Consider the following 15,248-nt stretch of genomic DNA (forward strand, 5'->3'; position numbering starts at 1 on the left):
ACCACCTCCACGACCAGTCAGACGAGGCTCGTGCTTATAGATATATCCTGATGGTGTAGACTCGTTTAGACTGATGTATTCATTTGGTTTAATCCACGTTTCGGTGAGGCAGAGTGCAGTAAGGCTATTATCTAAGATCATTTCATTTACAATAAGTGCTTTGGGTGCAAGAGATCTAATGTTCAGAAGTCCAAACTTTAAGAACTGTTTTTGTTTGTTTCTTTGGCATTTTTCTGGTCTAATTACAGTAAGATTATTTCGAGGACTTCTCGTGTATTTACTTTTGGATCTCACTGCTCGGGGAACAGACACAGTTTCTATAGGGTGAGCTATGTGTGCATTTTCTGTGTCAATGTGCTGAGGTGAAGGATGGCTATTAAGATTTAAATTTAAAGAGTAGTTTGTCACCTGTCCATGTTGTGCAAATTTTTAATTTTGCTTTTTTTTGGGGCGGGGCTACATGTGACATCACGTGACGTCACGTGACATAACCAGAATACCCGTGGGGCAGTTCCCCTCATTGTGCTAAGTGTTTTGATATGTCACATGTCCATGTTGTGCAAATTTTCGATTTCACTTGTTTTGGGGGCAACAAAGCCAACATAATAAACTGTATGTTCTCTCAGTTCAGTCTTCTGCACAGTCGCAGTACAGAGCAGGAGTCACGTGACTTTGTTCGAGTGACGTGAGCACGCGCTCCTGTGAGAGAAAAAACACCATGAAACAATGATATTTTCCATTTTGTGAACTTATTTTATTTGCACTTAAATTTCAGTTCATGTTCTAATGCAGTTTCAAAATACAACACGGGCCTCGTTTGGGACGCTTTTCATGAACTGACCCACAGGACAAACTACCTGAATAGCCCTGACTTAGAGATTTCGCTGGGGTAAATAGTGTTGGTGTGTCGTTTGGGAATGAATCGATTCCTTGAATCCGTTCATCAAATCGGCTCTTGATCGGCGCCGCGAATGGCAGCCTCAGTGCTTAGCTCCGCAGTGTTTGTTCTATTTTTGTTAGTTTTTCCTGTTGTCTGTAAAGAAAACCTGATCAGTTTCACCAGAGATGAACTGCTGAACATTCGGCAGAACACACCACAAGATATTTTTCCGGTTTTTGAGTATTCGGACGTTTTGCTGAATATCGTAGTTGGTGGAGCGGCTGCGCTGTTTAAGCGTTTCAGGACGCGCAGACGGGGAAAGCGCGCCGGCGCGATCGTGAAACAGACAGCGTGGTTTAAAAACACCGCTGCCTAGCATTCATCTGGCGATTCTCCGCTCTCTATCCAACAAAACAGACGAACTCCTTCTGCTCACCCAGACAAATAAGGATTCTTCGAACTCTGCTGCTCTCTGTTTCACGGAAACCTGGCTGAACGACTCTGTTCTGGACAGTGCGTAAAGTCTGCCGGGCTTTCAGCTCGTCAGAGCGGACCGCGACGCGGAATCAACGGGGAAATCGCGCGGTGGCGGGACGTGTTTTTACATCAATGAAAGGTGGTGTTCTGATGTAACTGTGTTAAAGAAGATGTGCTGTCCAGATCTTGAAACACTCTTCATTAACTGCAAACCGTTCTATTCGCTGCGGGAGTTTTGCTCGTTCATTCTGGTGAGTGTTTACATCCCACCGCAAGCGGCCGTGAGCTCGGCCTTACAGACACTCACTGATCTGATCACAGAGAGTGAGCAACAACACCCGGACTCTGTAGTAATAATACTTGTGGACTTCAATAAAGCGATTCTCTCACGTGAACTGCATAAATACAGACAGCATGTTACATGTCCCACCAGAGACAGTAACACACTGGATCACTGCTACACTGTAATAAATGATGCATATCACTCTGTCCCACGGGCAGCTCTAGGACTCTCTGATCACTGCTTAGTTCATCTGATACCGACCTACAGGCAGAAGCTAAAAACAGCTAAACCTGTATTAAGGACTGTAAGAAGATGGACTAAGGAAGCAGAGCAGGACCTACAAGCCTGTTTCGCTCTTACGGATTGGATTGTTTTTGAAGCTGCTGCCTCCGACCTGGACGAGCTCACAGAGACTGTAACATCATACATCAGTTTTTGTGAGGATTTGTGTATTCCTACCAGAACTCACTTAATCTACAACAATAACAAGCCATGGTTCACTGCGAAGCTCAGCCAGCTCCGTCAGGCCAAAGTGGATGCTCACAGAACTGGGGATAGAGTCTTGTACAAAAAGGCCAAATACACACTGGAAAAGGAGATCAGAGTGGCAAAGAGGAATTATTCCAAAAAATTACGGATTTAATTTTCCTCCAATGACTCAGCTTCAGTGTGGAAAGGTCTGAAAGCCATCACCAACTACACGACACCATCCCCCAGCACTGTGGTGAATCAACAACTGGCAGACGACCTGAATGAGTTCTACTGTAGGTTTGAAAAAGCCCAATTCTCACCTTCCGTAACCCCCGAATCAGTCACACCTTCAATCCAGTTCAGTGAAGATGATGTGTGTCAGGTCTTCAGGAAGACCAACAGAAGAAAGGCTCCAGGCCCAGAGTGTTTCACCAGCCTGTCTGAAAGCCTGTGCTGATCAGCTGACACCACATCTTCACGCGGATATTCAACACGTCACTGGAGCTGTGTGAAGTCCCCTCATGCTTCAAAAGCTCCACCATCATCCCCGTCCCAAAGAAACCCAAAATCACCGGACTTAATGACTACAGACCTGTGGCTCTAACATCTGTGGTCATGAAATCATTTGAAAGACTGGTTCTGGCTTATCTGAAGGACATCACTGGACCCTTACTGGACCCCCTGCAGTTTGCCTACAGAGCAAACAGGTCTGTGAATGATGCAGTCAATATGGGACTGCATTATGTTCTGCAGCATCTAGACCAGGGGTCAGCAACCCGCGGCTCCGGAGCCACAAGTGGCTCTTTCATCCCTCTGCTGCGGCTCCCTTTAGATTTGGAAAATAAATATTTAATTTAATTTTATTATTTTTGTTAGTTAGTTTTTAAAAAAATGTAATTCTAAATTCTAAGATCATGATGCTCTTGTAACATTAAAATAAACCGTGTTTAATTTTTTTTTTTTTTTTGGTCGCTCAAAATATGCGTCATAACTACCGACTTGCGAAATCCGACACACAGAAGCAGGTGCATTTTTGGTTTTCTGCAGCCGGCAAGTAAATTTTTTATGTCATGCAGGGCTGTCAAGTGCCACGCATTGAGAGTGACAGTCACGCATTTGGGTCTTTTCTCCCGCTCTCCCGCCACACATCATATTCTCACGCAGAAAAACTTTTTGACTATCATATATTTAATAAGCCGCAGCACCCAAAATGTATCAGTCTGCACCGCTGTCTCTGTGGAACCGTGCAGGAATCAAGCGAATCTCAGTACTTAGTCGAGCCTGACACTTATCAGCCAATCAAAAAAGAGGCTACACAATAGCCAATCAGAAAATACCACTATCGGGGAAAGTTTTAACGCAACATCCAGTGAAAAAAAGCGAGGAGTTGGAGATGTCACGCTTGCCTGTCTTCAAAACTTGAGAGCCCTGGTCATGAATACGAAGGACTCAATTATATATTAAACATTTTATTTGAAAGTAACCTTCAACCCAACGTCTTTTTTCTTAAGGTTAGTTCAAAATGTTCAAAATATTTTTGTTTGCCTGCAGAAATAAAATTGTGTTTAATCGGTAGCAGTTCATTGATTTCATAAATACAACACACTACAGTTTTTTCTATACTTTCCATAAAGGTAAAAAACGATATATGCAGTGTTCTCTTCATTTTAGATGTCAAAAGGGTTTTGTGGCTCCCTGTGGTATTTTTTTCTGTGGGAAACGGGTCCAAATGGCTCTTTAAGTGTTTAAGGTTGCCGACCCCTGATCTAGACAGACCAGGGACTTATGTGAGGATCCTGTTTGTGGACTTCAGCTCTGCCTTTAACACCATCATCCCATCACTCCTACAGCCCAAATTAACCCAGCTCTCCGTGTCCTCCTCTGTCTGCCAGTGGATCACCAGCTTTCTGACAGACAGGCAGCAGCTAGTGCGACTGGGTAAACTCAAATCCAGCACCCGCACCGTCAGCACTGGCGCCCCCCAGGGCTGTGTTCTCTCCCCACTACTCTTCTCCCTGTACACGAATGACTGCACCTCTAATGACCCCTCTGTCAAGCTCCTGAAGTTTACAGACGACACCACACTGCTCGGCCTCATCCAGGACGGTGACGAGTCTGCTTACAGACTGGAGGTTGAGCGGCTGGCGGTCTGGTGCAGCCTTAACAACCTGGAGCTGAACACGCTCAAAACAGTGGAGTTGATAGTGGACTTTAGGAGAAACCCCCCTGCTCTTCCCCCACTAACCATCATGGACAGCATTGTCACAGCAGTGGAGTCATTCAGATTCCTGGGAACCACAATCTCCCAGGACCTGAAGTGGGACATTCACATTGACTCCATTGTGAAAAAGGCTCAGCAGAGGTTGTACTTCCTTCGTCAGCTGAAGAAGTTCAACCTGCCATAGGATTTGCTGAAACAGTTTTACACTGCCATGATCGAATCCATCCTCTGCACCTCAGTAACTGTTTGGTTCAGCTCAGCTACAAAATTCGATCTCAGAAGACTACAGAGGGTAGTCCGGACTGCTGAGGGAATCATTGGTACAACTCTCCCCACTCTCCAAGACCTGTACTCCCCCAGAGTGAGCAAAGGAGCAAAGAAAATCACCCTGGACCCCTCACATCCAGCACACTCACTCTGGTCCCCTCACATCCAGCACACTCACTCAGAACCCCTCACATCCAGCACACTCACTCTGGACCCCTCACATCCAGCACACTCACTCACTCAGGACCCCTCACATCCAGCACACTCACTCAGGACCCCTCACATCCAACACACTCACTCTGGACCCCTCACATCCAGCACACTCACTCTGGACCCCTCACATCCAGCACACTCACTCACTCTGGACCCCTCACATCCAGCACACTCACTCAGGACCCCTCACATCCAGCACACTCACTCTGGACCCCTCACATCCAGCACACTCACTCACTCAGGACCCCTCACATCCAGCACACTCACTCAGGACCCCTCACATCCAGCACACTCACTCTGGACCCCTCACATCCAGCACACTCACTCAGGACCCCTCACATCCAACACACTCACTCTGGACCCCTCACATCCAGCACACTCACTCTGCACCCCTCAAATCCAGCACACTCACTCACTCAGGACCCCTCACATCCAGCACACTCACTCACTCAGGACCCCTCACATCCAGCACACTCACTCACTCAGGACCCCTCACATCCAGCACACTCACTCACTCAGGACCCCTCACATCCAGCACACTCACTCAGGACCCCTCACATCCAGCACACTCACTCAGGACCCCTCACATCCAGCACACTCACTCTGGACCCCTCACATCCAGCACACTCACTCAGGACCCCTCACATCCAGCACACTCACTCAGGACCCCTCACATCCAACACACTCACTCTGGACCTCCACATCCAGCACACTCACTCTGGACCCCTCACATCCAGCACTCACTCACTCTGGACCCCTCACATCCAGCACACTCACTCAGGACCCCTCACATCCAGCACACTCACTCAGGACCCCTCACATCCAACACACTCACTCTGGACCTCCACATCCAGCACACTCACTCAGGACCCCTCACATCCAGCACACTCACTCACTCAGGACCCCTCACATCCAGCACACTCACTCTGGACCCCTCACATCCAGCACACTCACTCAGGACCCCTCACATCCAGCACACTCACTCTGGACCCCTCACATCCAGCACACTCACTCTGGACCCCTCACATCCAGCACACTCACTCACTCAGGACCCCTCACATCCAGCACACTCACTCAGGACCCCTCACATCCAGCACACTCACTCAGGACCCCTCACATCCAGCACACTTCCTCTTTGAACTGTTACCATCTGGTCGGCGCTACAGAGCCCTGAGCACCAGAACGACCAGACATAGGAACAGTTTCTTCCCTCAAGCAATCCATCTGATGAACACTTAACACCATGGAACACACAACACATAATATTTGCACTATGTATACCTCAGCTGCACATTTCATACTTGCACTCTGTACATACACACATACATATTGTCTGTACTGTTTACTCCTACTGCACATTTCACAATTGCACATGTGCACATACAAATTGTATATATTGTATACGTATTTGCATATGTATATTTCATATGTTTATTTAAACTGCACATTTCACACCTGTAAATGTGTACATACAATTTCTTCTATACTACATATGACATCCTGTTACACTGTGGAGATTATGTCACTAAAACTAATTCCTCACATGTGTAAACATGCCTGGCAATAAAGCTGATTCTGATTCTGATTCTGAAAGTTTTGGTACCTTTGGAGTCGTTTAGGTTCTTACACAGGGGAAGTTTTTGCTGGCTGTGATTTAAAAAAGCTATAACATCGTAATATGTTATGAAAGCTTCGGGAAAAAAATATTGTAGTACAAGCAGCAATTTGTCGATTCTTTGATTCGGCTCGAAACATCTCTTGAACGGTTGGAATCGATTCACCAAACTGATGAGTTGTTTTTGTGATTGAACAGAAAAGATCTTTTTTTTAAACAATCTTAAATTGTTTTCTTTCTTTTTTTTTCTTTTCTCCTGACGTTTCTATAAAACCGTAATGTTAGTGTACTAGTTTCAACAGTTTTTGTATGTGAGATGTTTTTTTTATTAAACAGTACAAAACATCAGAGCATTATATCAATACACATGTGAAACACAAAAAAGAAAAAGTACATAAACACAAATAAGTTGCCATGGTAATAATACAACAACAAATATGTTACGTAAACCTTAAGAGGACAAAAAGGATAAATAAAGAGAAACAGTTTTCATTGCTTTGGGATTAATAGAGCATTGGATAGTTTCATTAGTAAGCAGATACATATGTGACAAGGACCACATGTTCTACGGTAAATTCTCTACAATATTATTCCAATATGGTATAATATAAGGAATTGTCATTAATTCTCAGTAAGTCATTGTGTCAGTAAGAGTGAGTACATGGCCATGGAAATGTAGAACCTTGCAACAGAAAAAACACACCAGAAGGAATAGCATTGCAAACAATAGAGTATTCACTAGTAGTTACAGGAGTTTTATATTTCTGTAAAAAATCCGAATAGTTATAGAGTCTGTCCTGTTAATTAAAAAGCTAACAGAACTAACTATCAGAAGGTCATTTTTTGAACCAGTTGTCAAAGAAAAGATATTTATTTTTGTAGAGAATATCTTTATTGTTCCATAAGTAATATCTGTGTGGAGATATTCCGAAGTGAGGAGGGATTATCAAGGATAGGTAGTATTTGCACTTTGCAGATGGTCCCTTGGAATCTGTCTCTCAGTCGTCTGCACATAGAGACTTGTGTATATTGTCCACCGTGAAGGAAAGCTGATTTTAAAGAAAATTGGGTTGTAACTGCCTCTCTACATTACTACGATAGAAAGAGGTGTTATTTGTGTAGTAACAGCGTTTATCTGTGAATATGTGGCCGACTTTACTTAAGACGCCGAGGCGCTTTTTTCCTTCTCGATAGGTGAGTAACGTTGGTTTTGCTTTGTTACACAGAACTAATATATGCCTTTGTCCTTTACATCATTATGCTTGTGTGGCATTTTTGCTTGTTTGTTTATCTACAATCGTATTGTTCTTCCCTTCAGCTATGATAAAGACACGTTTCTTTCTGTTAGTCACCTGGGTTACGTATGTATGTGTGGGCGGAGCTATCGATACAGGGGTGGGGTCTATTTGGGTTAGGGGCGTGTTTGTTTTGGTGATTTCAAATGTCAACTTTGGCTTTCAAACAATGTACACGCCACCTTTAAGAAGGGGGATGTAACATATTGTATATGTTATACATATATGAGGTTATGAGGACATCTAGTGGTCATCTGATAAAATGACTTACAGAGTCACAAGTGTATGTTTTGTTACTGAAGTCAGAAGAATAAAGTTATGTGAAGGAGCAGCTCGTGTTCGTTTGTCTGTCTAAAGAACAAAACACACACCAGCACAATAAGCCCAAGATCTGGTCTAACGTGACCACCACAGTGTAGCCTTCAAGAAAGCACTCATAGAAATAAGCCTACCTTCATGGACAGGCGTGTATTTGAGGTCCCCTTCTCTCTTTATTTCCCTGCATACAAACATAATAAGCTCCAGCGATGATGACAACAGCTCCAACTGCACACACTGCAAATCCTGCAAAACTCCTAAAAGACAAACCCTGTGTGTTCTGGAGAAGTTCCTCTCGTGAGTTTTGGAGATTTTCTCACATCTTTGTTTTTGTCCTGAATCCTGGTTCAGTAAACTCTCATCTGTTCATCTGCTTTACTCCTGCAGCCGTAAAATATTCACCCAACATCAGAATGGATGAAGAGAAAAAAATGAAGGAAGTAAACAATTTCTTTCTTGATTTCTATCTCACTTCCGGTAGGAGCAGTGATGGCACAAGTTTGTCGTTTTCATTCAGTTAATAATTAGTTGATAACAAACAGCTAAATTATTATTAAGTTAAACATTATTACTATTATAACCATTATAACCTTTTTATAACGGTTCAGCTCTTTCCCTCCTGTGTTGCCAAATCCCTCAAGAAAAAACAAGCAGCCATGTCTATGAAAAAGGCCAAAATAAGTGTAATGAGTGAGAAGCAGGATCCATGTTTGGTGAAACAGAGTTTAATAAAGAGGATTTGATGATGTTCAGTGGAGAGTCGTCACTCTGTGCTTTCTTGAAGTCAACAACTATCTCTTAATATTCAGAGACAGGTTGTTGGCTCTACACCAGGATGTTAGATATTGCACCTCCTCTCTGTATGCTGAGACATTATTCTTGCTGATGAGACTCACCATGGTTGTCATCAGTGGACTTGATGATGTGGTTCTAGCTGTGAATTGCTACACAGTCATGAGTTAGCAGAGTGAACAGCAGTTGGACACAATGCTCAGTGTGTTGGTGTTGGTGATGCTGTTCTTCACCTGTTCACTCAGCACCAGCTCCATCACCAAGAAAGCATATCAGCAGGCCAGCAGCATATCTACTTCTTACGAAGGCTGAGGAAAGCCCACCCCCCCCCCCCCCCCCATCCTGACTACATTTTACAGAGGGACCATTGAGATCATCCTGAGCAGTTGTATCACTGTCTGGTTTGGGAACTGCACCATCTCTGATCACAAGACCCTGCAGTGGATAATGAGGACAGCTGAGAAGATCATTGGAGTCTCTCTTCCCTCTATCATGGACATTTACACCACACGCTGCATCCTCAAAGCCAACAGCCTTGTGGACAAACCCTCAAACACACTCTACACTACACACACACACTCTTTACCCCACACACCCCTCACACACATTCTTCACCCTCCTGCTGTCTGACAAATGGTACTGTAGCATTCAGGCCTCATGACCAGACTGTGTAACAGTTTCTTTCCTCAAGCCATCAGACTCCTCGATAACTGAACTGAACCGCACCGAACACAGCACACAAACACACACACACACACACACACACACACACACACACACACACACACACACACACACACACACACACACACACACACAAACAGCTATTTCACATTTCCATAGTGTCCCCATTGTTTAATCAGATGTGAGTGACGTCTTGTCCTGAGCTGGGGCGGGGCTAAGAGAGGAAGTGGACAGTGGATGGTGTCTAATGCTAACATTTTATTTATCATTAGCAGGGTTCTTTAAAAAAAGACATTTTCGATAAGCACAAAAATACTGTTACATTAATGAACCAAAGCTTTTTGAAGCTTGTTATTGTCACTGTTTATGATGTGCTAAAAATCATGTTAACATCACTTGGTTAAAAACATGGCAGTTCTGTACTTGTAGATCTGTTAAAACAATCATATAATACAAGAAATATAAACTTGTTTTAACAGAAATACACATAATTGCGCAATATAGAGCTAATCCAGGACCCTGATGTAAAAACGTGAAACTGTATTAACATTAAAATGAAAATACATGATATTATTTTATCAGTAAGTTCTCAAGGCAGTAACAGGCTCAGTTTGACTCCATAGCGTTAGCATTCACATTAGCATTAGCATTAGCAGCATATATTTCTTCATATATGAAAAAATATTTCACACCAGGAGAAACAAGATTGTGACTGCGTTTATCATCTTTTCCTCTGCGGTCCATTTAGGAAGTTAGCATTGCCACCACTGTTAGCATCGATATGTTCAGGCCTCTGATGAGCCTTTGAGCTGCTGCAGTTCCGTCGCTGCCTCGGTTTGGGCTGCAGGGCGTTTCTTGTCAAACACAGCTGCGATTTCCTTAAAGGTCTTCCCTTTAGTCTCAGGAAGTCGTACCCACGTGAAGACAGTAAAAACAAACAGCAGGACCACAAAGATGATGAAGACATACATTTTAAGGAGTTGCTGCAAAGAAAAAAAAAAGGATTCAGCTAAAAATCCTAAGTTAGCTAAAAATTAGCTAACTTAGCTTTGAAGCTAAACTATAAATGCAAACTCTAAACATTTGTGAGTGCACTGAAAGGAGGTGTGGCCTATGTGTCTGTCCAGTGAAGGAATGGGTGGGGCCATGAGACAGAACATGGTTTAGTAGTGTACACTTCAGACAGTACTGCATGTGCTGAGTCATGTTACCTCTATGTAAGGGAAAAACAGGCCGACGATGAAGTTACTGGTCCAGTTGCAGCACCCGGCAAGTGCGATGGCAGCAGGTCGCGGCCCCTGACTGAACAGTTCAGCCACTATGAACCATGGGATGGGGCCTGGTCCGATTTCAAAGAAGCTCACAAACAGAAAAATGGCCGTCATGCTCAAGTAACTCATCCAGGAGTAGGTGTTCTGAAAAGACAATAAAGCAGTGAAAGAAGGGGTGAATATTTTGTGTAATGGTCTGAGAACATAAACCTAAAAATAACCAGTGTCCAGGCTGATAACCAGCAATAAAACAAACATTTACATAAAATAGTCAAATCACTGTTAGAACTCCACTTTATTGTTCTTTAATATAAATTCAAGGTTAGAGGAAGGAACACATCAAGACTCGTCTCTGTTCTGCACCGAGGTGGTGGGATGAACTTCACCTACATGTCCAAACAGCTGAGTCACTGACTGCCTGTTAACGATCGTGAAGACCTTCATCTTCCTCAAACACTTCAACTAGAACTTTCTCCTCTGTTTGTTTTATGAATATGTTTAAAAATAAAAACCTCAACAGTTTTATATTGACGGTATGTTAAGTCTGTAATCTAGTGAACCAGTGTATATATTTATAACACTATAGACTTAAAGCACCTTTGTACGTCGCTCTGGAGAAGAGAATCTGTCACATGCAGTAAATGTAAATTTAAATTCCAGTGACTGCATAAATCCTGTGTGCTTATTTAATATTAAATCAATATACGGTGCCATTTTTAATAAATCTGTAAGCAAACTTCAAAAAAAGCTTTAGCATGTTGTGACTTGTAGAGTTTTTGGAGGGTGTAGTGAACAGTGACTTCATAGAGGATGATGTTAGCGCACCGAATGAAACACAAGACGTGGATTATATACACACTGCAGTACCTACACCTGACCACCAGAGGGCTCTTAATAAATAAAAATGTTCTTGGTGAGTTTCTGTAGTGTGAGAGGAGTAAAACATGTCATGCTGTTTTAGTCATGAGTGTTAGAGGAAAATAATCAACTTCAGGGTGTTACAGTGACTCCATCACACCAACACACTGTGTGTGCGGTTATCTTTTTTTTTCCACCCACAACCACACTAGACATGCCCACCTGGGGTCAAGTGCAGAGAGACAGTGCAGTAAACACACGCTGCAATAAATAATGCAGATGAATGCAGATACATTCTGACTCACAGGGAATAAAGGCAGTGAGACAGTTTAATGACATCACCTGGTAAACAAGACCAATTGTCACTCCCACTGCACAGCAACACATTCCACACAAACCGATTAACATCAGGGTTCTTCTACCGGCCCGGTCCACCAGAATCACCTACACACACACACACACACACACACACACACACACACACACACACACACACACACACACACACACACTTCTTGATTAGGGTGTGTGGTTTGGAACATGTCCGAAGTCTGATGATTTTAATGTGCACTATATAGTGATTAGGGTGTGTGGTTTGGAACATGTCCACGTTGTACAGAAGATAAGTAGTGAAAAGAACATGTGTTCTTCACGTGTAATTATGTTTCTGTGGAGATAAAGGCTCTTGGCGGTTGCTCAGCACTGTGTGTGTGTGTGTGTGTGTGTGTGTGTGTGTGTGTGTGTGTGTGTGTGTGTGTGTGTGTGTGTGTGTCCCAGCACTGTTTGTCTTGTCATTAGTGTACACTCACTGACAGCAGTGTGAAGACGGTGTTTACGACTCCGACTCCGATGGTGGCGTAGACGGGCTGAGCGACTCTGGCGCTTTGGAAAATGTTGGTGGAGTAATAAAAGATCTAATATACAAACCACGCAGAGAGCAGAACAAATATTATTGTTTGACAGAGGCTATAAAACAACTATCACAATGATAAGCTGATATAAAAAACCCAGAATGAGAATCTAAGAGACGGGAATCACGACTCACTTTACTGATTCACTGATTCGGTTCTTTCTGTTGTGATTCAAAATTATTGATCAGACACAATGTCGGACCCAAAGGCGTCAAATTACGGATAAGATGTGAAAATGAGTGAAAGTGTTTCATTATGAGCAGGTTCGATCCTCACTGCGTTAATTCCAGAGAATTGTTGTGCCAGATGCAGCATCAGAGCCACAAAGAGCTGCGGTCGGTACTGCTGAGACTTTACAAGCCTCCAGATTGATATCTTCTCCTCTTTCATGGCCTCCTCTTTTTCTTTCTGCATTTCTGCGATATCCTTCGACGTGTCATATTCTCCTTTAAGCCGCTTTAAACCTAAAGGCAGACGCGATAAACCTTAACACTCAGATAGCAGATACATAAATCAGTCAAGAAATCATCTGAATGTGATCACATGGCCAGGTGACACCGAATAATACCTAAAATAAAAAAGTGTCTTTTAAAAATACACAACAAAGAGATTATAGTTTAATATTCAAACACCATATAACAATAAATAATAAATAAACAACATAAATAAATGAAATTATTTTTTTATTAAAAAAATACAATGACAATAAAAATACAAACAGAAAATAAAACAAACTTAAATGTATAATATCTAAATAATTAATAAAATAAATCTTATCGTTTTAAATGAATAATAAAAATGATGTCATGGGAAATATTTAGTGGAAAAAAATTGTGTATATTACATACAGACTCTTTGGAATAAGAAAAAGTAATATATATTTAGTGAGAAAAAATGCAAAAAAAAAATGACAATGAAAATATAAATAAAATTATTTATTTAAAATAATATATAAAAAATATTAAATTATTTGTATATAAAAAATTCTAAATGAGCATCATATTTCTAAAATATATAATATTATGTTAAAAAAAATACGTAGAAGTATAAAAACAAAAATGACACTAATGTTGGTATTAAACAGTGTGTGTGTGTGTGTGTGTGTGTGTGTGTGTGTGTGTGTGTGTGTGTGTGTGTGTGTGTGTGTGTGTGTGTGTACTTCTGCAGGCCTCCTCTTTCTTGCCCAGTTTGATGTACAGGTATCTCGGACTCTCAGGACATAACGGCAGCAATAAACTCTGCAGACCTGCGATGACTCCAGACAAACCCAGCAGCAGGTGCCAGTTGTCATCATTTCCTAGCAGGAAGTCCAGACCCAGGATCTGAAAAACACACAAATAAACACATTCAAAAAATAGTTTATTACAGATAACAACACGCCTCCTCCGCTGAGACTGACAGATCACACAGAGGCCACGCCTCCTCCGCTGAGACTGACAGATCACACAGAGGCCACGCCTCCTCCGCTGAGACTGACAGATCACACAGAGGCCACGCCTCCTCCGCTGAGACTGACAGATCACACAGAGGCCACGCCTCCTCCACTGAGACTGACAGATCACACAGAGGCCACGCCTCCTCCGCTGAGACTGACAGATCACACAGAGGCCACGCCTCCTCCGCTGAGACTGACAGATCACACAGAGGCCACGCCTCCTCCACTGAGACTGACAGATCACACAGAGGCCACGCCTCCTCCGCTGAGACTGACAGATCACACAGAGGCCACGCCTCCTCCAGTGAGACTGACAGATCACACAGAGGCCACGCCTCCTCCGCTGAGACTGACAGATCACACAGAGGGCACACCTCCTCCAATGAGACTGACAGATCACACAGAGGCCACGCCTCCTCCGCTGAGACTGACAGATCACACAGAGGCCACACCTCCTCCAGTGAGACTGACAGATCACACAGAGGCCACACCTCCTCCGCTGAGACTGACAGATCACACAGAGGCCACGCCTCCTCCGCTGAGACTGACAGATCACACAGAGGCCACACCTCCTCCAGTGAGACTGACAGATCACACAGAGGCCACACCTCCTCCAGTGAGACTGACAGATCACACAGAGGCCACACCTCCTCCAGTGAGACTGACAGATCACACAGAGGCCACACCTCCTCCACTGAGACTGACAGATCACACAGAGGCCACGCCTCCTCCGCTGAGACTGACAGATCACACAGAGGCCACGCCTCCTCCGCTGAGACTGACAGATCACACAGAGGCCACACCTCCTCCAGTGAGACTGACAGATCACACAGAGGCCACACCTCCTCCAGTGAGACTGACAGATCACACAGAGGCCACACCTCCTCCAGTGAGACTGACAGATCACACAGAGGCCACGCCTCCTCCGCTGAGACTTTAATATAAGGAGATATTGAGGTGATGAAGTATAAGTTGCATCATAATAATTGTAAATGAAACAACCTTTAATCCTTTTGTTACACATCAGCGTTGACCTTTGACCCTAAAGTGGTGTTTGTACCTGGCTGATAAGGATGCCGGTGACGACACCGAGCTGGTGCAGTGTTCCTAATGCACCTCGGTACTGCACCGGTGCAATTTCACCGATGTACATGGGAACAAGTCCAGAGGAGAGACCTGTAACAGACAGAGACAGAATGATAACCCACTTCCTGTTTAAAATCTCACTTCCTGTTTAGGGGGTCAGGGCATGCAGTC

At 43.5% G+C, this 15,248-nt stretch overlaps 1 protein-coding gene across 3 annotated transcripts in view; it reads right to left on the reverse strand.

Moving 5' to 3' along the window:
* Window positions 1-9,754: 9,754 nt before the first annotated feature.
* The window catches only part of slc2a2 (solute carrier family 2 member 2), a 10,403-nt gene continuing 4,909 nt past the window's right edge, over window positions 9,755-15,248 (reverse strand). For all 3 annotated transcript variants that reach the window (XM_027137885.2, XM_027137892.2, XM_047820863.1), the window contains exons 5-11: window positions 15,052-15,167; window positions 13,716-13,878; window positions 12,833-13,020; window positions 12,455-12,559; window positions 11,988-12,089; window positions 10,728-10,931; window positions 9,755-10,499 (exon numbers count right to left, since the gene is read on the reverse strand). In XM_027137885.2, coding sequence (XP_026993686.2) covers window positions 10,302-10,499; window positions 10,728-10,931; window positions 11,988-12,089; window positions 12,455-12,559; window positions 12,833-13,020; window positions 13,716-13,878; window positions 15,052-15,167 — 1,076 coding nt within the window. In that variant the 3' untranslated portion in view covers window positions 9,755-10,301. The remainder of the gene's footprint in view (window positions 10,500-10,727; window positions 10,932-11,987; window positions 12,090-12,454; window positions 12,560-12,832; window positions 13,021-13,715; window positions 13,879-15,051; window positions 15,168-15,248) is intronic.

This window comes from Tachysurus fulvidraco, chromosome 11, assembly GCF_022655615.1.
Source record: "Tachysurus fulvidraco isolate hzauxx_2018 chromosome 11, HZAU_PFXX_2.0, whole genome shotgun sequence".
In the NCBI taxonomy this organism is placed as follows: domain Eukaryota; kingdom Metazoa; phylum Chordata; class Actinopteri; order Siluriformes; family Bagridae; genus Tachysurus; species Tachysurus fulvidraco.